At 39.5% G+C, this 27500-nt stretch overlaps 1 protein-coding gene across 1 annotated transcript in view; it reads left to right on the top strand.

Moving 5' to 3' along the window:
* Positions 1 to 27500, top strand: part of nan (transient receptor potential cation channel subfamily V member nanchung) — a 96959-nt gene that overhangs the window by 26709 nt on the left and 42750 nt on the right. Inside the window, exons 4-6 of the mRNA XM_070090925.1 lie at positions 8269 to 8347; positions 16557 to 16739; positions 19796 to 19985. Coding sequence (XP_069947026.1) covers positions 8269 to 8347; positions 16557 to 16739; positions 19796 to 19985 — 452 coding nt within the window. The remainder of the gene's footprint in view (positions 1 to 8268; positions 8348 to 16556; positions 16740 to 19795; positions 19986 to 27500) is intronic.

The following is a 27500-nucleotide window of genomic DNA, read 5'->3' as shown; positions in this document are numbered from 1 at the left end:
TTATACACTGACAGGTGTGTTAGTATTTATACACTGACAGGTGTGTTAGTATTTATACACTGACAGGTGTGTTAGTATTTATACACTGACAGGTGTGTTAGTATTTATACACTGACAGGTGTGTTAGTAATTATACACTGACAGGTGTGTTAGTATTTATACACTGACAGGTGTGTTAGTAATTATACACTGACAGGTGTGTTAGTATTTATACACTGACAGGTGTGTTAGTAATTATACACTGACAGGTGTGTTAGTATTTATACACTGACAGGTGTGTTAGTATTTATACACTGACAGGTGTGTTAGTATTTATACACTGACAGGTGTGTTAGTATTTATACACTGACAGGTGTGTTAGTATTTATACACTGACAGGTGTGTTAGTATTTATACACTGACAGGTGTGTTAGTATTTATACACTGACAGGTGTGTTAGTATTTATACACTGACAGGTGTGTTATTATTTATACACTGACAGGTGTGTTATTATTTATACACTGACAGGTGTGTTAGTATTTATACACTGACAGGTGTGTTAGTATTTATACACTGACAGATGTGTTAGTATTTATACACTGACAGGTGTGTTAGTATTTATACACTGACAGGTGTGTTAGTATTTATACACTGACAGGTGTGTTAGTATTTATACACTGACAGGTGTGTTAGTATTTATACACTGACAGGTGTGTTATTATTTATACACTGACAGGTGTGTTAGTATTTATACACTGACAGGTGTGTTAGTATTTATACACTGACAGGTGTGTTAGTATTTATACACTGACAGGTGTGTTAGTATTTATACACTGACAGGTGTGTTAGTATTTATACACTGACAGGTGTGTTAGTATTTATACACTGACAGATGTGTTAGTATTTATACACTGACAGGTGTGTTAGTATTTATACACTGACAGGTGTGTTAGTATTTATACACTGACAGGTGTGTTAGTATTTATACACTGACAGGTGTGTTAGTATTTATACACTGACAGGTGTGTTATTATTTATACACTGACAGGTGTGTTAGTATTTATACACTGACAGGTGTGTTAGTATTTATACACTGACAGGTGTGTTAGTATTTATACACTGACAGGTGTGTTAGTATTTATACACTGACAGGTGTGTTATTATTTATACACTGACAGGTGTGTTATTATTTATACACTGTCAGGTGTGTTAGTGTTTATACACTGACAGGTGTGTTAGTATTTATACACTGACGGGTGTGTTAGTATTTATACACTGACAGGTGTGTTAGTATTTATACACTGACAGGTGTGTTAGTATTTATATACTGACAGGTGTGTTAGTATTTATACACTGACAGGTGTGTTATTATTTATACACTGACAGGTGTGTTAGTATTTATACACTGACAGGTGTGTTAGTATTTATACACTGACAGGTGTGTTAGTATTTATACACTGACAGGTGTGTTAGTATTTATACACTGACGGGTGTGTTAGTATTTATACACTGACAGGTGTGTTAGTATTTATACACTGACAGGTGTGTTAGTATTTATACACTGACAGGTGTGTTAGTATTTATACACTGACAGGTGTTAGTATTTATACACTGACAGGTGTGTTAGTATTTATACACTGACAGGTGTGTTAGTATTTATACACTGACTGGTGTGTTAGTATTTATACACTGACAGGTGTGTTAGTATTTATACACTGACAGGTGTGTTATTATTTATACACTGAAAGGTGTGTTAGTATTTATACACTGACAGGTGTTTTAGTATTTATACACTGACAGGTGTGTTAGTATTTATACACTGACAGGTGTGTTAGTATTTATACACTGACAGGTGTGTTAGTATTTATACACTGACGGGTGTGTTAGTATTTATACACTGACAGGTGTGTTAGTATTTATACACTGACAGGTGTGTTAGTATTTATACACTGACAGGTGTGTTAGTATTTATACACTGACAGGTGTGTTAGTATTTATACACTGACAGGTGTGTTAGTATTTATACACTGACAGGTGTGTTAGTATTTATACACTGACAGGTGTGTTAGTATTTATACACTGACAGGTGTGTTAGTATTTATACACTGACAGGTGTGTTAGTAATTATACACTGACAGGTGTGTTAGTATTTATACACTGACAGGTGTGTTATTATTTATACACTGACAGGTGTGTTAGTAATTATACACTGACAGGTGTGTTAGTATTTATACACTGACAGGTGTGTTAGTATTTATACACTGACAGGTGTGTTAGTATTTATACACTGACAGGTGTGTTAGTATTTATACACTGACAGGTGTGTTAGTATTTATACACTGACAGGTGTGTTATTATTTATACACTGACAGGTGTGTTAGTAATTATACACTGACAGGTGTGTTAGTATTTATACACTGACAGGTGTGTTATTATTTATACACTGACAGGTGTGTTAGTAATTATACACTGACAGGTGTGTTAGTATTTATACACTGACAGGTGTGTTAGTATTTATACACTGACAGGTGTGTTAGTATTTATACACTGACAGGTGTGTTAGTATTTATACACTGACAGGTGTGTTAGTATTTATACACTGACAGGTGTGTTAGTAATTATACACTGACAGGTGTGTTAGTATTTATACACTGACAGGTGTGTTAGTAATTATACACTGACAGGTGTGTTAGTATTTATACACTGACAGGTGTGTTAGTAATTATACACTGACAGGTGTGTTAGTATTTATACACTGACAGGTGTGTTAGTATTTATACACTGACAGGTGTGTTAGTATTTATACACTGACAGGTGTGTTAGTATTTATACACTGACAGGTGTGTTAGTATTTATACACTGACAGGTGTGTTAGTATTTATACACTGACAGGTGTGTTAGTATTTATACACTGACAGGTGTGTTAGTATTTATACACTGACAGGTGTGTTATTATTTATACACTGACAGGTGTGTTATTATTTATACACTGACAGGTGTGTTAGTATTTATACACTGACAGGTGTGTTAGTATTTATACACTGACAGATGTGTTAGTATTTATACACTGACAGGTGTGTTAGTATTTATACACTGACAGGTGTGTTAGTATTTATACACTGACAGGTGTGTTAGTATTTATACACTGACAGGTGTGTTAGTATTTATACACTGACAGGTGTGTTATTATTTATACACTGACAGGTGTGTTAGTATTTATACACTGACAGGTGTGTTAGTATTTATACACTGACAGGTGTGTTAGTATTTATACACTGACAGGTGTGTTAGTATTTATACACTGACAGGTGTGTTAGTATTTATACACTGACAGGTGTGTTAGTATTTATACACTGACAGATGTGTTAGTATTTATACACTGACAGGTGTGTTAGTATTTATACACTGACAGGTGTGTTAGTATTTATACACTGACAGGTGTGTTAGTATTTATACACTGACAGGTGTGTTAGTATTTATACACTGACAGGTGTGTTATTATTTATACACTGACAGGTGTGTTAGTATTTATACACTGACAGGTGTGTTAGTATTTATACACTGACAGGTGTGTTAGTATTTATACACTGACAGGTGTGTTAGTATTTATACACTGACAGGTGTGTTATTATTTATACACTGACAGGTGTGTTATTATTTATACACTGTCAGGTGTGTTAGTATTTATACACTGACAGGTGTGTTAGTATTTATACACTGACGGGTGTGTTAGTATTTATACACTGACAGGTGTGTTAGTATTTATACACTGACAGGTGTGTTAGTATTTATATACTGACAGGTGTGTTAGTATTTATACACTGACAGGTGTGTTATTATTTATACACTGACAGGTGTGTTAGTATTTATACACTGACAGGTGTGTTAGTATTTATACACTGACAGGTGTGTTAGTATTTATACACTGACAGGTGTGTTAGTATTTATACACTGACGGGTGTGTTAGTATTTATACACTGACAGGTGTGTTAGTATTTATACACTGACAGGTGTGTTAGTATTTATACACTGACAGGTGTGTTAGTATTTATACACTGACAGGTGTTAGTATTTATACACTGACAGGTGTGTTAGTATTTATACACTGACAGGTGTGTTAGTATTTATACACTGACTGGTGTGTTAGTATTTATACACTGACAGGTGTGTTAGTATTTATACACTGACAGGTGTGTTATTATTTATACACTGACAGGTGTGTTAGTATTTATACACTGACAGGTGTTTTAGTATTTATACACTGACAGGTGTGTTAGTATTTATACACTGACAGGTGTGTTAGTATTTATACACTGACAGGTGTGTTAGTATTTATACACTGACGGGTGTGTTAGTATTTATACACTGACAGGTGTGTTAGTATTTATACACTGACAGGTGTGTTAGTATTTATACACTGACAGGTGTGTTAGTATTTATACACTGACAGGTGTGTTAGTATTTATACACTGACAGGTGTGTTAGTATTTATACACTGACAGGTGTGTTAGTATTTATACACTGACAGGTGTGTTAGTATTTATACACTGACAGGTGTGTTAGTATTTATACACTGACAGGTGTGTTATTATTTATACACTGTCAGGTGTGTTAGTATTTATACACTGACAGGTGTGTTAGTATTTATACACTGACGGGTGTGTTAGTATTTATACACTGACAGGTGTGTTAGTATTTATACACTGACAGGTGTGTTAGTATTTATACACTGACAGGTGTGTTAGTATTTATACACTGACAGGTGTGTTAGTATTTATACACTGACAGGTGTGTTATTATTTATACACTGACAGGTGTGTTATTATTTATACACTGACAGGTGTGTTAGTATTTATACACTGACAGGTGTGTTAGTATTTATACACTGACAGGTGTGTTAGTATTTATACACTGACAGGTGTGTTAGTATTTATACACTGACAGGTGTGTTAGTATTTATACACTGACAGGTTTGTTAGTATTTATACACTGACAGGTGTGTTAGTATTTATACACTGACAGGTGTGTTATTATTTATACACTGACAGGTGTGTTAGTATTTATACACTGACAGGTGTGTTAGTATTTATACACTGACAGGTGTGTTAGTATTTATACATTGACAGGTGTGTTAGTATTTATACACTGACAGGTGTGTTATTATTTATACACTGTCAGGTGTGTTAGTATTTATACACTGACGGGTGTGTTAGTATTTATACACTGACGGGTGTGTTAGTATTTATACACTGACAGGTGTGTTAGTATTTATACACTGACAGGTGTGTTAGTATTTATATACTGACAGGTGTGTTAGTATTTATACACTGACAGGTGTGTTATTATTTATACACTGACAGGTGTGTTAGTATTTATACACTGACAGGTGTGTTAGTATTTATACACTGACAGGTGTGTTAGTATTTATACACTGACAGGTGTGTTAGTATTTATACACTGACGGGTGTGTTAGTATTTATACACTGACAGGTGTGTTAGTATTTATACACTGACGGGTGTGTTAGTATTTATACACTGACAGGTGTGTTAGTATTTATACACTGACAGGTGTGTTAGTATTTATACACTGACAGGTGTGTTAGTATTTATACACTGACAGGTGTTAGTATTTATACACTGACAGGTGTGTTAGTATTTATACACTGACAGGTGTGTTAGTATTTATACACTGACTGGTGTGTTAGTATTTATACACTGACAGGTGTGTTAGTATTTATACACTGACAGGTGTGTTAGTATTTATACACTGACAGGTGTGTTAGTATTTATACACTGACAGGTGTGTTAGTATTTATACACTGACAGGTGTGTTAGTATTTATACACTGACAGGTGTGTTAGTATTTATACACTGACAGGTGTGTTAGTATTTATACACTGACAGGAGTGTTAGTATTTATACACAGCGAGAGGAACATCTCTCATTGTTTACTCACTGACAAGTGCAATCTCTCCTCATTGATATTCTAAGAATTCACTTTAAAAGCTATCTTCGTGATTGAAGTGTGACTTAAATATGTCAACATTTCTCACTACTACCAAACTAAGTCTCAGTGTGACTGTACGTAGAATTAATTGAACATTAAAGGAGATCTTAGGGGTTAATAAGAGTACATTGAATTTATTGATAGATTGCGAACTTGATGATCCTGCCTGCACACAGGTCTAAAATAAATTCATTGTGATGAGTATAAAAAAGGCAGCAATTCACGAAATGTGAAAAAACTGAACCCACTGAAAAACTTGTATGAAGACGGATGCAACATGCAGAGAAAAATTAACTAGCGGAAATTGTGGCTTAAACAAGTGAGAGTAGAACAAAAGAGAACACACTCTCACTGTTCCATTTTTTTGCACACACAGAAATTTACCTTTTACAAAGCAAGAATCATGAACAAATGGAGCTAGATGGACGCTGAAAGCAACGATGATTCACAGGGATGTTAGGAAGTGCAAGACACGTGCAACAATAGAAATCTTTACAAACTAAGCATGTCATCTGTGTTGCAGACTTCATCAGTCGAATAGAGATGAATCCTAATGTTGCACTTGAGTCTTACTCATCAACTCGTCGGTATCGTATACAGTTAATATGACTTGAGAAGTGCTTGGTTAGTGTCAGGGTAGTAGGGAAGTGCTTGGTTAGTCTCAGGGTAGTAGGGAAGTGCTTGGTTAGTCTCAGGGTAGTAGGGAAGTGCTTGGTTAGTCTCAGGGTAGTAGGGAAGTGCTTGGTTAGTCTCATGGTTGTAGGGAAGTGCTTGGCTAGTCTCAGAGTAGTAGGGAAGTGCTTGGTTAGTGTCAGGGTAGTAGGGAAGTGCTTGGTTAGTCTCAGGGTAGTAGGGAAGTGCTTGGTTAGTCTCAGGGTAGTAGGGAAGTGCTTGGTTTAGTCTCAGGGTAGTGCAGAAGTGCTTGGTTTAGTCTCAGGGTGGTAGGGATGTGGAATGAATTGAATGTAGAAATAGTGGAGGTGAACCTCTGTACGCAGCTTGAAGAGTAGATATGAGAGGACTCAAAAGGTTTAAAATAAAGACATTCATAACATAAGGAGAAGTTATATTATTATGACGATTCATCTAAGAAAGACTGTCGAGAACATGAAACATACAGAACTTCGACATTATGGCCATGGGGTCAGATCCTGTGTTTTTTCCGAAACTGCTTATGTTGTAGGTTATGTTAGGAATACAGTCACAGCAGGAGTTTCACACACACACACACACACACACACACACACACACACACACACACACACACAGATTACTGCCAGTAACTTTCCCATTATCCAGCGATAATTAACATCTTGCTAGTCTCTACCCATTCACTGAAGCGCCGAGCCTCCCATCCTCCCTAGTTACACATACATGTCAACGACTAACTCTAACACGTCTGCAGAACAAGTCATTCTCCATTTATTCCGTGGAAGTCAATTCTTCAATAAAATTTGCATATTAAAGTAAATACAACACAAAATCAGGACAAAACTTTCACATGAGAAAAACGCACGACATTTAAAAATTTGAAGGGAACCAAAACAGTTATTCTCCAGTTATCTGGTAGAATCCAATAATTGCAACCTTATTAACTATGTTAATATATTTCTAAATTTGGACCAACACAGTCATGGTAATGTAAGTTCGCTGTGAATTGTTCCAGCTACGGTACTGTGCTTAACATGTGAATTGTTCTATCCTCGGTATTGAGGTTTTTTTATGAATTGTTACACCAGTATTGTAGGTTAGTTGTGATTTGCTGAACCCACGGTATTATGGGTTAATTGTGAATTGTTACACCCACGCTGTTGTGGTTTTTTTTACGAAATATTTCACCCACGGTGTTGTAACATTTCTTATCTTCTCAAAAATTTTTTAAATCACTCAAGCTGAACACTAAGTGACTACAGCTGCGAGGAAGAGTTGAACCTGAATTAGCAAGTGTCATTGTCAGCCATAGGGAATTTTATTCCAGTCATCACTCTAAATGAACACTGGAAACGAAACAATATAATTTCACCTGAGCTTTTAGCCATCTCTCTAGTAAAGATGATGATGATGATAATAATAATAATAATAATAATAATAATAATAATAATAATAATAATAATAATAATAATAATAATAATAATGTCATTATTATTATTATTATTATTATTATTATTATTATTATTATTATTATTATCATAAGAAAAATACAACTACTACTACTACTTCTACTACTACTACTACTACTACTACTACTACTAATAATAATAATAATAATATATCTTTGCAGATCACGCCGCCCAAAGTCCTTCCTGACGAGGAGTCTGTAGCAGGGAAGTACATTCATGGAAAGATGGAGCCCGACAAGAGTGAGTCCAGGTTCCTATAATTAAGTCTTTCTATATTTCTTCGGGGATGGGGGAAGGAGGCAGGATATTTTGACTTTTTTTTCATTTATGTGGTTTCGAAAGAGGAGAGAGAGACGAGGATCATTGAGCGAGATAGTTTAGAAGAGAGAGAGAGACTATATTGGTTGAGTGGGCTTCTTCAACAGGTACTGCTCGTTGTACTCGTACACCAAACAGGGACTAGTATGAAATTAGCCTAGAGTCATCCACACCATCGTGTGCCCTTGGGTAGCGAGTACAACATCCAGTTCCGCTGGATACGCTACTCTTAGGGATCGTATGGCCCAGTGGATTAGAGCGTCATGTGTTTTCGCCCACTATGAGGCAGGCCAAAGCAACATGAGTTCGAGTCCCTGGCTAGTGCAGTGTTGTTATTGATATATATATATATATATATATATATATATATATATATATATATATATATATATATATATATATATATATATATCTTGGTTCATATAAGGTTTGATGTCTACCTTCTGTTTGGTTTGGAATAGACATCACAAATATTGACACGTATGGTGAAGAGAGAGTTTGCTGATCCTGCGCTAAATGACCCAAATGGGTTGAGCGCTTAACATTAGTAATAATAATAATAATAATAATAATAATAATAATAATAATAATAATGGATAATATAATCAGTGTATATATGACGTACGCATACACGTGGCGACGCACTGGGTTTTATTGATCTATATAAATATACCCATTTTGTAAGTCATGCAGGATACTAGCTATTCCCAGGCAGCTCCAGGCTGAGGGAAGCCCTAACCATGAACCACAACAACAATAAAGCCTAGTAGTGCCATTGAGCCCAGGTTCAATTAGTCCGCGAGGTATATATACGTACACTATGAATGTCTTGCTGCCTCTTGCATGATTCGATTCCACACCAACAATTCCATAAGTATTACTTTGTTAGAGTCTTAGGGACGCTGAGGGCGGCACACACGAAGGTATAAGGTTTTACTAAGTCATGATTCCTAATGTGAAGTGGAAATAACATGCATACAAAGTGGATATATTTCACAATGTCGTCACATACGGTTGTTAAATTTAGAATTATATGCACGCATACACACGCATATAATATAGTTAAAGGAAATTAAGGCAGACGATTTTAAAATGATTATGTACCTGGTCTAATGGGCAGATTCACATTTTTATTTTAATTTTATATTGTTTCAGCATATATCTGCTTATTTTTTTTAACACACCGGCCGTCTACCACCAAGGTAGGGTGACACGAAAAAAAAAGAAGAAAAATGCTTTCACCGTCACTCCATATCTAGCTAACCAGAGGCGAGTCGATGCTACAGTTCAGATGTCCCTCCAAACTGCAAATATACCCACCTCTCCTACCGAGTGCTGGCACTGTATTTTCTACCTCCAGGACTCAAGTCCGATTAACAGGTTTCCCTGAATCTTTTTCGTAAATGTTACCTTGCTTACACTCCAACAGCACGTCAAGTTATAAAAACCACTTGCCTGATCACACACTCCTGATAGATGTCCAGATCCCTCGCATATAAATGAGATTTTGTATGCGAGGGCCATCAGGCAAGCGTGCGTGAGCGCGTTAGAAGTGAGTGGAGGCTAGCGGTTGTTTATGACTTGATGTGCTGTTGGAGTGTGAAAAAGTTAACATTTATAAAGGGATTTAAGGACACTGGTTAGTCAGAGTTGTCTCCTTGAGGTAGTTAGTACAGTGTTTGCGCTCTGAAGGATGGGCGGGGATATTTGCTCTTTGGAGTGGTATTTAAACTATAGAATTGGCACGCCTCTGGCAAGACAGTGATGGAGCGAGTGATGGTGAAAGTGTGTCTTCTTTTTATTTGAGTCACCCTGCCTAGGTATTTAAAAGAATGTTTAATTAAAGAGATAAAACAAAATTAAGTAGAAAAGAGGATAACTTTTGGGTTATAAGAAATTTGTGAACTTTTGCTTGGAGATCGAAATTATAACTTATCCTATCAGAAAGTAAATAAAGTTTTTGACGATGTCACGAAGAGCCATATTATGTTTTTCAAAGGAAAATGTACTTGTCTGTTTAAGAGTGTCTTTCATCCTGCTGATAAAATTGCAATTGAGATAAAGAAAGCTGTAACCTACAAGTGTGAGTACATGTACTCTTTGTTACTCAACGTGTGAGGACATGAACCTTGGTATTAGACACTTGCACTCTGTGTTGCTCAACGAGTGAGGACATGAACCTTGGTATTAGACACCTGCACTCTGTGTTGCTCAACGAGTGAGGACATGAACCTTGGTATTAGACACTTGCACTCTGTGTTGCTCAACGAGTGATGACATGAACCTTGGTATTAGATACCTGCACTCTGTGTTGCTCAACGAGTGATGACATGAACCTTGGTATTAGATACCTGCACTCTGTGTTGCTCAACGAGTGAGGACATGAACCTTGGTATTAGATACCTGCACTCTGTGTTGCTCAACTAGTGATGACATGAACCTTGGTATTAGACACCTGCACTCTGTGTTGCTCAACGAGTGAGGACATGAACCGTATTAGTGCACTCTGTGTTGCTCAACATGAACCTTGGTATTAGACACCTGCACTCTGTGTTGCTCAACGAGTGAGGACATGAACCTTGGTATTAGATACCTGCACTCTGTGTTGCTCAACGAGTGAGGACATTAACCTTGGTATTAGATACCTGCACTCTGTGTTACTCAACGAGTGAGGACATGAACCTTGGTATTAGATACCTACACTCTGTGTTGCTCAACTAGTGATGACATGAACCTTGGTATTAGATACCTACACTCTGTGTTGCTCAACGAGTGAGGACATGAACCTTGGTATTAGATACCTGCACTCTGTGTTGCTCAACGAGTGAGGACATGAACCTTGGTATTAGATACCTGCACTCTGTGTTGCTCAACGAGTGAGGACATGAACCTTGGTATTAGATACCTGCACTCTGTGTTGCTCAACTAGTGATGACATGAACCTTGGTATTAGATACCTACACTCTGTGTTGCTCAACGAGTGAGGACATGAACCTTGGTATTAGATACCTGCACTCTGTGTTGCTCAACTAGTGATGACATGAACCTTGGTATTAGATACCTACACTCTGTGTTGCTCAACGAGTGAGGACATGAACCTTGGTATTAGATACCTGCACTCTGTGTTGCTCAACTAGTGATGACATGAACCTTGGTATTAGATACCTACACTCTGTGTTGCTCAACGAGTGAGGACATGAACCTTGGTATTAGACACCTGCACTCTGTGTTGCTCAACGAGTGAGGACATGAACCTTGGTATTAGATACCTGCACTCTGTGTTGCTCAACTAGTGATGACATGAACCTTGGTATTAGACACCTACACTCTGTGTTGCTCAACGAGTGAGGACATGAACCTTGGTATTAGATACCTGCACTCTGTGTTGCTCAACGAGTGAGGACATGAACCTTGGTATTAGATACCTGCACTCTGTGTTGCTCAACTAGTGATGACATGAACCTTGGTATTAGACACCTACACTCTGTGTTGCTCAACGAGTGAGGACATGAACCTTGGTATTAGATACCTGCACTCTGTGTTGCTCAACGAGTGAGGACATGAACCTTGGTATTAGACACTTGCACTCTGTGTTGCTCAACGAGTGATGACATGAACCTTGGTATTAGACACCTGCACACTGTGTTGCTCAACGAGTGAGGACATGAACCTTGGTATTAGATACCGCACTCTGTGTTGCTCAACGAGTGATGACATGAACCTTGGTATTAGACACCTGCACACTGTGTTGCTCAACGAGTGAGGACATGAACCTTGGTATTAGACACCTGCACTCTGTGTTGCTCAACGAGTGATGACATGAACCTTGGTATTAGACACTTGCACTGTCTGACAATAGACATCAACGAGAAGGGCATTACAAATTTAAATAACTATTCATCTGGTAGCGGGTTCGATACTTTGTTTGTCTATCTGTCTGTGTCTGTCTGTCTGTCTGTCCCTCTTTCTCTCTTATGTCATTTCGACACAGCAAAAGTAAAGTATATGTAACATCAACTTAATCTGGATTTCTAGTAAATGGAGTTTTCGCCCCTGAAATTAAAACACGGCTCCACTAGTCCTGATTGGACCTTTCAACTGGAGTACCTTAATGTTGGTGGAGGGATCTTGATTCAAGGAATTAGAGTTATACTTTCCTGATTTGGGTCAGTCCTGATTACCTCCCATTCCACAAGCACTGTGTAATCCCCTACGAGTTTAACGCTTCCCACAACAACAGAACCATGAAATTAATCATTTCCAATAAAAAATATAGACCAGAGAAATTAATTTACTATTAATTATTTTAAAAATCTATGCAAAATATGCACCGCGAGATTTTTCATTAGAAATTCCAGACAGAAGACTACTGGATAAGCAACGTGAAAGGTATTTAGGAAGGCATTGTGTAGGACAAGTGATAAATTCTTGCGATGCAATTAGTGATGTACGAATGAGCACTAATGGAATTAGAAAAGAAAATTTAATGACCGTAACACGTAAGTCAAATTGCATATCTTTCATAGACAATATTTTGGTTGCTTGATTAACTGAGAGATATGTAACAGAGAGACAGATATCTGCAGAGCTTCTCTATTTTTTAATTCATATTTTTTTTATTGTCGGAGATCTAATCGTCTGAGTTTACGTATTTTTCTTTAAGCCAGAAATAGGACATTTTAAAAATGATTTTTTTTTCGCCTCGGCCAGTTCTTGTTGAGTTCTTCATATGACGGCGCGTTGCATGATTAATTGTTATGGTCCTCGTGTGTTGGAATATTCATGATCTGGGAGGTAATCCACTTGTGTGTGTGTGAGAGAGAGAGAGAGATAGATAGAGAAGAGGAGAGGGAAAGAAAGGAATGAAGGAGGAAGTGAAAAGAATAAAGGTGAGTTGAGCGTTGGGGGAAGACATAGCCATAAGTGTGAGAGAGGAGAAAGACAGAGGGGAGGAACGAGAAGGGTACAACAATAAAAGTAGGTAGAGAAGAGAAGAGCAGGGAGAAGCATAAAGGCTGAGAGATCGAGTGAGCTGAAAAATAGAGAAGTGAGAAACTACTTTTTGTCCTTGTTGTGTTTTGGAAATATTAAAATTGATTTTTTAAATTAGTTCATAGAGAAAGTGTGCACATAACACGGAAACACAATGCATGAACATCTTGCAAAAATTCTCAGGTTGAAGCTGGCGGTGTGTCTAGTCGCAGACAATTTATAATGCACGAGCTCCCAAAACATAGCGGAATTAAGTGTGACCATGGGATAAATGCCGCTGCACACCTACTGGCAGTGAAGGGACAGCTAGAGTTCGTCCTGCCTAGCTGATTCGTCTGTAAAAACTTGCATTTGTGGTCAAGGTGCCTGTGCTAACTTTCAGGTGTAGAAATATACCTAGTTGGATGAATCTTATTGTGGCTAGCTGGTCTAGTGGCTAGCGCGACGGGCTGGAGTTTTGAGACTCTATGACCGCGGGTTCAATCCCGGCCGGGGGTATGGTTTACACCTACTTCGACCTGAAACGGCCAACAAACATGTGGACTAAGATTCCGCAGCATAGTATCAGCAGATATTAAAAATATTGCCAGAACGAAAACAGAAATTCTCAAGGATATGTCGGAGAGATTACTGCTACAGGTGCCGGATTGACCGAATTGTGACGGCTCTGTGGACTTGTTGGCCGCTAGCACAAATAGCCTAGTTGACAAAGCACTTAAAACAAAGGAAACCTGGCTTCATGTAAGGCTGCAGGGGTAGAGCAGACCGTAGAATGCGAGTAGAAGCAAATCACAGGTAAAATAATATACAGCACAAGCCAGATATATGCACCGAGAGGTGTATATGCCCTGGGATTAAATACTGTAAAAGCAGTTTTGGTCTGTCAAACCACCGTACACAGAGACGAAACCTAACCCATGGTACTGTCCCCACCAGGTGTCCGCTGGATAATTCATGCAAGTTTTCAGTAATTTGCAATAAATTCACCCCAGGTGTCATGGACAATTAATAGTGTAATAAACGCATATTACTCTGGTTTCGTGCATATTCACCTCCAAAAAAATAGTCCGAGATTAAACGGAAATTTGCATATATCTTCCAAATTCAGGGCTGGTTCGTTTTAAGGGCCATGTGATATACACGAGATTGCTACATAATCCGCGTGAATGAATGCAGCGGATTCATTCATAATCCGTGTGAATGGACGCGACGGATTCCTTTTCGATCCTAGTAATGTAGATCTTGTTGTGGTTTATAGGGTCATTGACTGATAACGCCGTACCGAGCCCGTCGTGATGAAGACGGAATGAATCCGTAATCCGTGTGAATGGACGCGGCGGATTCAATTTCGATCCTGGTGATGAAGATCGTGTTGTGGTTTATAGGATCATAGACAAATAATGCCGTATCGAGCCCGCAGTGTTGAGAACGGAATGGATCCATAATTCGAGTGAATGAACGCGGTGGGTTCATTTTAAAGGTTCTCGTATGGCAGACTGAATTGATTCATATTCTGCGTAAATGAAGGTGGAGGAGTTAACATTTTTAGTGGCCTCGTAGAAGACTTAAATGAATCCATAACAAACATAATAAATGCATTTATCTCAACTTCTTGTGGAGTTTTTAAAAGGCGTTTAATAGAGAAATACCGTGATAATCTTAGGTTGATGCAGCAGTTAGAAAAAAAGTCCTGCAGCTAGGAAACAAGTACTGCTGTTTGGGAAATATGTTCTACTGCTGGGAAGAAAGTCCTACTAAAAATTTTTTGAAGTCTGGAAAGAATTTCTTGTTGCCGTGAAGAAAGTCTTGGCTCTAGAAAAAATAACTCTTACCATAGGAAAGAAAGTCCTTCATGTGGGAAGAAAATCTTGCGTGAAGAAAAAAAAAGTCTTGCCTGTGGGAAGCAGGCATTGCCACTGGGAAGAAAGTTCTGATAATGAGAAGAAAGCCCTGCCACTGGGAAGAAAATTCTGCCACTGGGAAGAAAGTTCTGCCACCGGAAGAAATTCTGCCACTGGGTAAATAAGTTTTACGCCCCTGGGGGTTTGTGTGAGGATACTGAAAGTTGTCACTTTTGTATTGTTAAGACTCTTCTTGTGCCTCGGTAACTTCAGTGCTGCTTGAAGTTGGAGGTGAGTCTGTTCTCTATGTCTGTCTGTCCTTCTTTCTGCCTCTGTCTGTCTGTCTGTCTGTCTGTCTCTCTCTCTCTTTCTCTCTCTCTCTCTCTCTCTCTCTCTCTCTCTCTCTCTCTCTCTCTCTCTCTCTCTCTCTCTCTCTCTCTCTCTCTCTCTCTCTCTCTTTACACAAGGGTTTTTACAATGTAGCTTAAGAGTTCATATCTTTATTTATAAGCTTAGAGCTGTTACCTACATCAACTAATTTCTTCTCTCTCTCTCTCTCTCTCTCTCTCTCTCTCTCTCTCTCTCTCTCTCTCTCTCTCTCTCTCTCTCTCTCTCTCTCTCTCTCTCTCTCTCTCTCTCTCAATCACTCTCTCTCTCTCAAAATGCTAAAACAATTGTTACACGACATATGAAGACCCATTTAAAAGGAAAAGTAATTCAATAACCCGAAACTGCCGAATGAAACCCAGAGGCGCGAGGTGAAAAACAAATGAGAATACAAAAAATTTTTTGGTATAGTTATAAAACATTGGAATAGATTGCTCTCTGTAGCTGTTGCCTCGCAAATAAAATATTTCAAGCATTTTAGAACAGACTGTGACACACACTTTACCAACGTGAGTTTGAACTAGATACGATAGTCTTGTTTTGGCCTAAGGAACATCTGTAGGTGGGTTAGTCATTGGCTAGAACGAACAGGTGCCTCTTGATCACAGGAAATATAATAGTATTGACAGTAGAAGTAGAAATAGTGGCAGTAGTTGTACCAGATGTTCAGTCTCTGTTTTCACCTTTCCTATTATATATATATATATATATATATATATATATATATATATATATATATATATATATATATATATATATATATATATATATATATATATATATATATTACTCCTGCTTCTCACTTTATTCATTTCAGTTTTATTAGCCCAGATAACCACGTACGAACGCCATTAACTACTCCACCAGCACCACTAATCACCGCCTCCGTCTCTCTCTCCCTCCAATAACAGCATCTGACTTCACCACTTACCGCTACGTGTGCTGGGATCTACAACACGTGGGTGCAGTAGGAGAGTCAGTACTCCACCTGTGTGTACTCAACGCCACTTCGGTACACAACGACCTGGCTAAGAGGCTCATTCGCCACTTCCCGAACCTCATCAACGACATTTATCTCTGTGATGAATACTATGGTAAGACTAGAGGGTCAGGCATAAAGATATGTAAAATATAAAGATGGAGAAATGGGGAAAATAAATAATAATTGATATCGAGGTTGAGAGATATAATGACGAAAAGTGAAGAGCTAACTAAAATGGCGGGAGCTGTAGTAACCCCTTTCTTTCCCGAGGAAAAATATTTATATTTTTTTCTGAAGCCATTTGAATATTCCACTTCCCTTACTTTCACATATTTTATTACAATTCATATATATATATATATATATATATATATATATATATATATATATATATATATATATATATATATATATATATATATATATATATATATATATATATATATATATATATATATATATATATATAAATAAAATAGGAGAGTACCACCTCTAGAACTGTCATGAGGGACCTCATCCTCAGAAAAAAATAAACTTAGCTTCAGGAAAACTCAAGATTCTCCTGAAGCTGTTTGAAATTTTCTCCTACCACCCCCTATATTATGTATATATATTTTATTTAAAGACAAAATACATTGACAGAAACATTCACAAAAAATATGATACAAAGTAAAACAAAACAACAGGAGGTAACTCAGAGCTACATCTCGAATAGCTTCGTCCCAGCTCCCCTGCGGTGGGAGCGTGCCCAGGAATGCTGCAGGCATTTCCTCTCTGGATCGCAACACTGGAGTCTCTGAAGAGGAAGCTGGTCGCCCTGTGGTCCTTGGTTTCTGTGATGAGCTTTTCACCCAGCTCTTTGAGGAACTTTCGAGCACACTTGCCATGCTCCAAGGGTCTCCGACCCTATTGGAATGAAGTTATAGCAAGGGGAAGGTCTTCATATTTTCGGATCTTCTGGAATCTCCCTGTGGCTGGCAGCTCCACCCCCTTCCACTACAGAGTATGGCAAGTAGGTGTCTGCCAATGTGGCAAGCACAGGTGTAGTCCCAGGCAATCTGCTTTCCATCCTTCCAGGGGTAGCATAGTGGCTCCATCAGGACGCTTTTGACTTCCATCAGACCTCTGTACCTTGGGGTTCCCGTTGAGCTGGGCAACAGGGCTGTGGCGGAGGCTTCTCTTTATTATATCATTGATCTCCTCATGTCTGGCATACTTCCCTTCTGCTGTGTGACACACGAGACCATGGAGTCCAGAATTGATCAGCTGTCGCCTGCCGCAAATACACCTATGTTCGGTGAGGATGGGGCAGCTAGGGCGAAAGAAACAACACCAATCCGAATGGCCTGTGGGTCCGAGACGGAGGTGCCCAGGGAGGGGGAATTGGGAGAACAGCTAACAGAAATCTCCTGAGTGTAGGTGCCCTTCCACTGTCAGGAGACGAGCTTTGTTCTTTCCTGAAGCATTGGAGCAGTTGTGTTGGCGATTTTTTCCATGATCAGTTTGTCCCAGTGGGACTGTTTGTGCTGTTTGGGAGGCTGGTCTACAGGAGGAATCTGTAAGGTGTCCCCACCGAATTGCTGCTTCAGTAAACCTGGGTCTTGAGCTCCTACCAAGTCTCTCAAGGGATTCCCAGGGCACTATCTTCTTGACTAAAGCACTGGAAGCCAAACACGAAGACAGAAAAGCAGGTAAAGCAACATGCGTTGCTTTCACGCACCCCTATACCTCCCAGTCGCACTGGGAGGGTTGCCTAATCCATTGCTCATCCTCTAGTGACAGGTTCAGTGCCTTCTTAAAGTTAATCTCAGGTGTGCGTCATATTCATTGAGGTGTTGGGTTGTCAAAGAGGGTGCACACCTCAAAGAAGTAAGAGAAGTCTTGGCATAGTAAGACACCTTGTGAGAGATACAGAGGCATCATAAGGGCATCAAGATCACATTCTCTCCTCCTCTATACCTATATATATATATATATATATATATATATATATATATATATATATATATATATATATATATATATATATATATATATATATATATATATATATATATATATATATATATATATATATATAATATAAAGGGAGGTTCAGTACTGATCTTCCATTATATTTTTATACATGCGAAACTTTGATTTCCCACCATTTTTTAACAGAATTTGGTGAAAGTGGTATAGATGCCTAAATCCATATTCCGTATTTAATTATTATTTAGCCAGAACTTTTTATTTTTCTGAGTGCTGCAATTACCCACTAAACTTTTCCTTTGACTAAGCTTACTTCAAGTGAATTTATTGGTGAAATGTGCTTGAAAGACCCGGCGTCCAAGTTTTGATTAGACTCAAGTTTGTCTATGAACGTCTCTCAATTTTGTTGATGCTGTTGTTTTTGATATAGGCTGAATATAGTGCTGACCACATTCCTCCCTGCTTGACATGTTGAATAGAGAGAGCCAGAGGGAAGAGAGAGAGAGAGAGAGAGAGAGAGAGAGAGAGTCTGATTATTGCACAAGCATGGATGGAAGCTTTGTGATTTACTCATAGCCTCGGGTACATCATTTCCAGGTAATCAGGAACAACATCAATGGAACTAACCTGTTATAGATCTAATGAAGCACAGGATACAGAGGGGAGCTATTTCCCATCCCTTTTGCTCCCAGTCACACACACACACTCAGTCTTGAACATTAAAATGGTATAAAATACCGACAGATTGTTAGGTAAGACACATATGCAACAGTTAGGTATCTTTATTTCGAAATAAAGATACCTAACTGTTGCATATGTGTCTTACCTAACACTCAGTCTTCTTCATCTCTTATACTTTGATATAATCTTCCCCTATGACCCTTCTTTCCATCTCTAGGGTTCTCTTTCCCTCCCATTTCTCACCCTCTTTTCTTTTATCGTTTTCTTCTGACTCCCACACTCACACCTCCTCTTTCGTGGTTCTGTTGAAAACGAACTCGCCTCACACTGTGTCCGTGGTTCAGTCCCCTGCATTAGTGGAAACATTGGGCATGTTTCCGTACATCTGCTGTCCCTGTTCACCTATCAGTAAGTTATACTGGCTGGCTAACCACTCCCTACCCACGGTTAAAAATCTCAATAAACCTGCCCCAATTAATTTACTTACTGCTGTATACTCACTCCTCGCCTCTGCAGGGGAGAACGTGCTGCACATCGCCATCGTGAATGAGGATCCCTCCATGGTGAAGTTCCTGCTGGACAACGGAGCCAACTACCACGAGCGCTGCCTCGGTAACTTCATGTGTACTGAAGACCAAGCGACCTCTCGAAGTGACTCCCTCGATCATGAGTGGGTTGACCTCTGTGTCCAGACCAACTACAAAGGGTGAGTATAATTGGAGGCCCCAGAGCTCAATGACTTTATGAAGCACTGGTCAGAGCGAAACGTTCTGAAGCTCGGAGGGGGAGGTTATAAATTTGAGGATGATGAGAAGAATATGGAGACACATCAGTGATACGCATTGAAAGAGTGGAAAAATAAATGAATAGTCTGTATGGTCCATGGTTAAATGTCCAGTGGTCATATGGCTAGTGGTCCAACGTCCAGTGGTCATATGGCTAGTGGTCCAACGTCCAGTGGTCATATGGCTAGTGGTCCAACGTCCAGTGGTCATATGGCTAGTGGTCCAACGTCCAGTGGTCATATGGCTAGTGGTCCAACGTCCAGTAGTCATATGGGTAGTGGTCCAATATTCAGTGATCATGTGTCCAGTTGTAAAATGTCCTGTGGTCATTTGCTCAGTGATAAAATGTCCAGTGGCTAAATGTCCAGTGGTCAAATGGTCAGTGGTCAAATAAATGTTATAACCTATTTAGTCCTCTTTCATATCCCCTGTCTCATCCCTTCCACAGGCTTTTTCTTCTTATTGTTTCTTTTTCAGTTCTTTCTTTCATCACTCATCATTACTCCCATTTATCAGGTTTCTTAATTAAAGTGCTTTCATTTTCTATCTATTTTCGAATGCCTGTCTCTTCCTCTTCCGTCTTGCCCGAATTGGTTTTCCTCTTCCCGTAAGAATGTGCCCACGAGAGAGAGAGAGAGAGAGAGAGAGAGAGAGAGAGACAGAGAGAGAGAGAGAGACAGAGAGAGAGAGAGAGACAGAGAGAGAGGCAGAGAGAGTATACATAGAATAAAAATATACGAACAGACGAACGGAAAAAAATAACTGATAACAGTAATTTATGTCAGACTAGCTGACCTACCGAGGGATTCCGTGGAAAACCATGGAATTTAAATGTGGTTAAAAAATATCTGCAAACAAGACTCGGTCATTTATTGATTGTTTGTTAGTTGAAATTTGAAACAGCAAGAATATAAGATTTGGAATCCCGTTCACAACTCCCACACAAATTTAGAAAATCGACATTATATGCTAAGACGAAATAAAATCAGTAACAGGTAATAACCATGCAATATTATTGAGAGAGAATTCCATAAGACACATGTAAAGTGGAACAGCCTATTTGATCAGTGGTCTTCAACCTTTCCACTGCGGATGTCACATAATATATTTTACACATTTTTTTGTGGGCCCCCCAAAAAATCAGTCTTATAAATAAATATAAATAAATGAATAAAATTTAAATGAATGAATAACTGACTGAAAATGAGGGTTTATTAATTTTGCTATTTACGAATATGTGAAGCTGCTGCGTGCCGCATGCGCCCCGCAAACCGCATGCGCCCCGCGAGCCGCAGTATGCCGACCCCTGTACAATATAGACAGGAAACAATTAAAGCTAATTAAAACGACCGAGGTATACAGCGACTTCACTCGGTCAAGTGATGATGACGAACCATTAGGTAGCAGCTGCAATAATTATAGTAAACATTTCAAGGAATACGAATTGCAATATCCTCAGCGACGTTATGACGAGTCCAAGCAACAGAACGACATCAGCAACGTAAAGTGCATCATTTTTTTGTAGCTGATAAAAATATTCCAAGAGAAATGTTGAAAACACTTATTCACAAATTTCACATATACTGAAAGGTGGTAATATTTGTAAACATTGAAAGAAAAACGAAACGCTCAACATGACTCGGAATGATACAGCAATTAAACGAACACACAGCGAGAGCGTAATGTAAACATGAAACTAGAAAGTGTAAGACGCAGAGAAACTTCTGTTGTGACGGCGTATCGTTCTGCGCAGAGTTTTAACCCTGGCAGTAGTTAGATCCTGCAACAAGGAAAGCTGGCTCTGCATCTCTCGTCTCTTTATCATTAAAGTCGGCAGATCGCCTTTCTATCTAAACAAGTGAATGAGAGAACAAAGTTTGATTATCATGTTTAGCATTACGAAGTGGTTGCAAGACGGATACATAAGCAGTTGTAAGTGAGAATACAAAAGGAGAATTGTGTGTATCATTAAAGAAACCCTCGAAGAATTCTCTAAATAAACTTGGATACAAAACAGAAGAAAAGACGGACATCTTATTGACAACCAGAGTATGTCTGGCAGTTGTTACGGAATGACCCGCGAACTTAAGGCAAAGTAAGTTGAAGTAGCGTAGAAGAGAAAGAGATCAGACGCGTCGATGAAGGGCGAAACGTTGTTACGCTATTCATGGCTGTGTCACCTTCAATCCCATGCCCCAAATATCTTTTAAAGTCACTGAAAATTACTATGTATATATGTATATATATATATATATATATATATATATATATATATATATATATATATATATATATATATATATATATATATATATGTATATATATATATACATAATACCCCGAGAAGCTGAACCTAAACAAATATACTCGTGGAAAACGAACTGGCAGTCAGTTGTTGAATAAACGAGCCAACATGATCAACATCAAATTACTAGAAGAGGAGAAGAGTATCTAACGACTGGAAAAATTTTCAACTCTTCTTCCAACAATCAAGAAAGATTAAAGAACATGCGCTTCCCGTCAAGAACAAAGACGGTACAATACCGTGACCGAAACAATGCACAGATAACCCGCATATAGGAGAGAGAAGCTTATAACGACGTTTCGGCCGGACTTGGACCATTAAGTAGTGATACACTATGTGGATACAAGCTACTTCCCATAACTTGTATGCACGTTTTGTATGTCCATAGTCACTTATGTTTCTTCTTGCTCTCAGTAGTAATAGTAGTAGTAATAGGTAGTGAATCTAAAATTATCCTCATTTTGCCCAAACGAAGATCACGTTTTGCCAAGTGTGAGGACGAAGGGAAAAGAGCATTTATCTAGCTAGACAGTAGTTTAGACTGTAGCACATATGTAACCATAATTAGACAGTAGTTTGGACTGTAGCACATATGTAACCATAATTAGACAGTATTTAGGCTGTAGCACATATGTAACCTTAATTAGACAGTAGTTTAGACTGTAGCACATATGTAACCATAATTGGACAGTAGTTTAGACTGTAGCACATATGTAACCATAATTAGACAGTAGTTTAGACTGTAGCACATATGTAACCATAATTAGACAGTAGTTTCGACTGTAGCACATATGTAACCATAATTAGACAGTAGTTTAGACTGTAGCACATATGTAACCATAATTAGACAGTAGTTTAGACTGTAGCACATATGTAATCATAATTAGACAGTAGTTTAGACTGTAGCACATATGCAATCATAATTAGACAGTAGTTTCGACTGTAGCAGATAAACGACAACTCGATTATTCTACTCACATAACGTCGATAGAAACCATGAAATTATCGCTTGTCTCTTTCTCTGATTAATATCGTTCCAATCACGGTATTGTGCCTTTTTTTGTTATCTACACCTCCTTTTCTTTCGTTTATTCCAACTCATTTATCTCATCCGAATTCTCTTCTTTCTTTCTCAATGTACCCTTCTTTCACCTCTTTCACATCATTTTCCTTCAAAACTATCCTCTTTCTCTACATTTTCCTCTTCTTTCTCCTTTGCATTTCCCTTTTATTCCTCTATATTTTTACACTCTTGTTTCGCTTGCTCTTCCCATCAGTCTCACGGGAATTCATTAACCATCTTCCTGCTTCTTGCCATCATTCAGCACTCAGTGTGCGAAGGAATTTTTAGGGAGGTGCCTAAGAATCCCCCGGATCTCCAGGGGATCCTTAGGGACTTCTCTAAGACCCTAGAGAGTCATCGAGGACCAAAAGAATCCCTCAAATCTCCAGGGAATCCTCAGGGACTCCTCAGGGGAAAATTCATGATTCGTTCTTGTAGCTTCTGCACTACCCACCTTGAACGTTCCACCCTGCACAAGCCACAACCTGCACACGTCCCACCCTGCACACGTCCCACCCTGCACACGTCCCACCCTGTACACGTCTCGATCTGCACAAGTCCCACCCTGCACACGTCCCACCCTGCAAACATCGCACCCTGCACGCGTCCCACCCTGCACACGTCCCACCCTGCACACGTCCCACCCTGTACACGTCTCGATCTGCACAAGTCCCACCCTGCATACGTCCCACCCTGCAAACGTCGCACCCTGCACACGTCCCACCCTGCACACGTCCCACCCTACACACGTCCCACCATGCACAAGTCCCACCCTGCACACGTCCCACCCTGCACACGTCCCACCCTGCACAAGTCCCACCCTGCACACGTTCCACCCTCCACACGTCAAACACTGCACAAGTCCCACCCTGCACACGTCCCACCCTCCACACGTCCCACACTGCACAAGTCCCACCGTGCACACGTCCCACCGTGCACACGTCCCACCCTGTACACGTCCCACCCTGCACACGTCCCACCCTGTACACGTCTCGACCTGCACACGTCCCACCCTGCACACGTCCCACCCTGCACACGTCCCACCCTGCACAAGTCCCAGTCCCCCTGCACACGTCCCACCCTGCACAAGTCCCACCCTGCACACGTCCCACCCTGCACAAGTCCCACCCTGCACACGTCAAACCCTGCACAAGTCCCACCCTGCACACGTCAAACCCTGCACAACTCCCACCCTCCACACGTCAAACCCTGCACAAGTCCCGCCCTGCACACGTCAAACCCTGCACAAATCCCACCCTGCACACGTCAAACCCTGCACAAGTCCCGCCCTGCACACGTCAAACCCTGCACAAGTCCCACCCTGCACACGTCAAACCCTGCACAAGTCCCACCCTGTACACGTCCCACCCTGTATACGTCCCACCCTGCACACGTCCCACCCTGCACACGTCAAACCCTGCACAAGTCCCACCCTACACACGTCAAACCCTGCACAAGTCCCGCCCTGCACACGTCAAACCCTGCACAAGTCCCACCCTACACACGTCAAACCCTGCACAAGTCCCACCCTGTACACGTCCCACCCTGTATACGTCCCACCCTGCACACGTCCCACCCTGCACACGTCAAACCCTGCACAAGTCCCACCCTACACACGTCAAACCCTGCACAAGTCCCACCCTGTACACGTCCCACCCTGTATACGTCCCACCCTGCACACGTCCCACCCTGCACACGTCAAACCCTGCACAAGTCCCACCCTACACACGTCAAACCCTGCACAAGTCCCACCCTGCACACGTCAAACCCTGCACAAGTCCCACCCTGTACACGTCCCACCCTGTATACGTCCCACCTTGCACACGTACCACCCTGCACACGTCCCACCCTGCACACGTACCACCCTGCACACGTCCCACCCTGCACACGTCCCACCCTGCACAAGTCCCACCCTGCACACGTCCCACCCTGCACACGTCCCACCCTGCACACGTCCCACCCTGCACACGTCCCACCCTGCACACGTCCCACCCTGCACACGTCCCACCCTGCACACGTCACACCCTGCACAAGTCCCACCCTGCACACGTCCCACCCTGCACACGTCCCACCCTGCACACGTCCCACCCTGCACACGTCCCACCCTGCACACGTCCCACCCTGCACACGTCCCACGCTGCACACGTCCCACCCTGCACACGTCCCACCCTGCACACGTCCCACCCTGCACACGTCCCACCCTGCACACGTCCCACCCTGCACACGTACCACCCTGCACACGTCCCACCCTGCACACGTCCCACCCTGCACACGTCCAACCCTGCACACGTCCCACCCTGCACACGTCCCACCCTGCACACCCTAAAGCAACACCCGGGATGAGATAACTCACGCTATAAAAAGATCTTTAAATTTTTCCAAAATATTGTTACAGGCGACTTATTAAAATTATTATCGTTATTTTTACATTTATCGTTATTATCATTATTTAATTTTATTTATTATTTTCTCATTATCTTTATTCCCCTTTTCAAAACTGTTATTAATATATTTATTATCACTATATTATTAAAGCAAAAATTATTTTAATAATAATAGTAATAATAATAATAATAATAATAATAATAATAATAATAATAATAATAATAATAATAATAATAATAATAATAATAGTAATAATAATAATAATAATAATAATAATATTATTATTATTATTATTATTATTATTATTATTATTATTATTATTATTATTATTATTATTATTATTATTATTATTACTGTATCAATACTTTCGATTACAAGTTTCTATAATGCAGATTACCAGGACTCAACTTCTGTCTCCTCGGGAATTCTCTGCCATATTTACATTTCCCTGAGCTATTATTTTGAAAACTATGAAAAAAACTTGTCATGATTTCATGATTAACGAAAGATAAAAACATCGTTACAGAGTAATTAGACAAAAGAAAAAAAACTGGTTATATATATGTAGACTAATTATTCAGAGGCTATATTTAATATCATGCTTTGTATTCTACAGTTTATTTTATCTTTTTTAATAGAGTTTTATTTATAAAATTATTATTATGTAATGACTCGTCATTCTTTTATGACTAACGGACAGAATGACAGACTTGGTGGTATTCAAGTAACGAGGCGATTCCTTCGGATATTCCCTTTCTGTTTCTTGTGGTAAAAACATTCACTTCTTACCATAAGATTAATTGATTCATTAATTGTTCGCTTCTGTTATCTCAGCATAAAGTGGCTCAGTAGTTGTCCTCTTCATTTATTACAAGGCAAAGTGGTTCAGTGATTGTCCTCTTCATTTATTACAAGGCAAAGTGGTTCAGTGATTGTCCTCTTCATTTATTACAAGGCAAAGTGGTTCAGTGATTGTCCTCTTCATTTATTACAAGGCGAAGTGGTTCAGTGATTGTCCTCTTCATTTATTACAAGGCAAAGTGGTTCAGTGATTGTCCTCTTCATTTATTACAAGGCAAAGTGGTTCAGTGATTGTCCTCTTCATTTATTACAAGGCGAAGTGGTTCAGTGATTGTCCTCTTCATTTATTACAAGGCGAAGTGGTTCAGTGATTGTTCTCTTCATTTATTACAAGGCAAAGTGGTTCAGTGATTGTCCTCTTCATTTATTACAAGGCAAAGTGGTTCAGTAGTTGTCCTCTTCTTCCTTCAGGACAACAAGAGTTCTCAGTAGTTGCCTCTATGTCTTACCACAAGGGAATGTTTATTTGTTGCCATTTTCTCTTAATATAATTCAAAATTGTTTATTGATTGCCTTGTCTTACTAGAAGCATAAATGCTTTATTGATTATATCCTCCTTTTACGACGAACGAAAGTGGCTTAATGACTGTATCCTCTTGAACCTCTCTTTTAATGATATTTCGTTGATAAAACAATCTGCTAATTGAATATATCCTTTTGGTACATTCTGAACAATAGTATAGTTTATCTCTTGTATGAACTCACTCAAAAGAGCGTATTAAATTCGATTTATGAGGAAAAAGACATGTAGATTCATTTCAGCAAGGAAATGGCTTTCCTCTTGTACGAATTCTCTGACGTGTGTTGCTAGATCTGATTTTT

Source organism: Cherax quadricarinatus, chromosome 33 (genome assembly GCF_038502225.1).
Source record: "Cherax quadricarinatus isolate ZL_2023a chromosome 33, ASM3850222v1, whole genome shotgun sequence".
NCBI classification, from domain to species: Eukaryota; Metazoa; Arthropoda; class Malacostraca; order Decapoda; family Parastacidae; genus Cherax; species Cherax quadricarinatus.
Note: the sequence above shows the minus strand (reverse complement) of the source record. Positions and strands in the feature narration are given on the sequence as shown.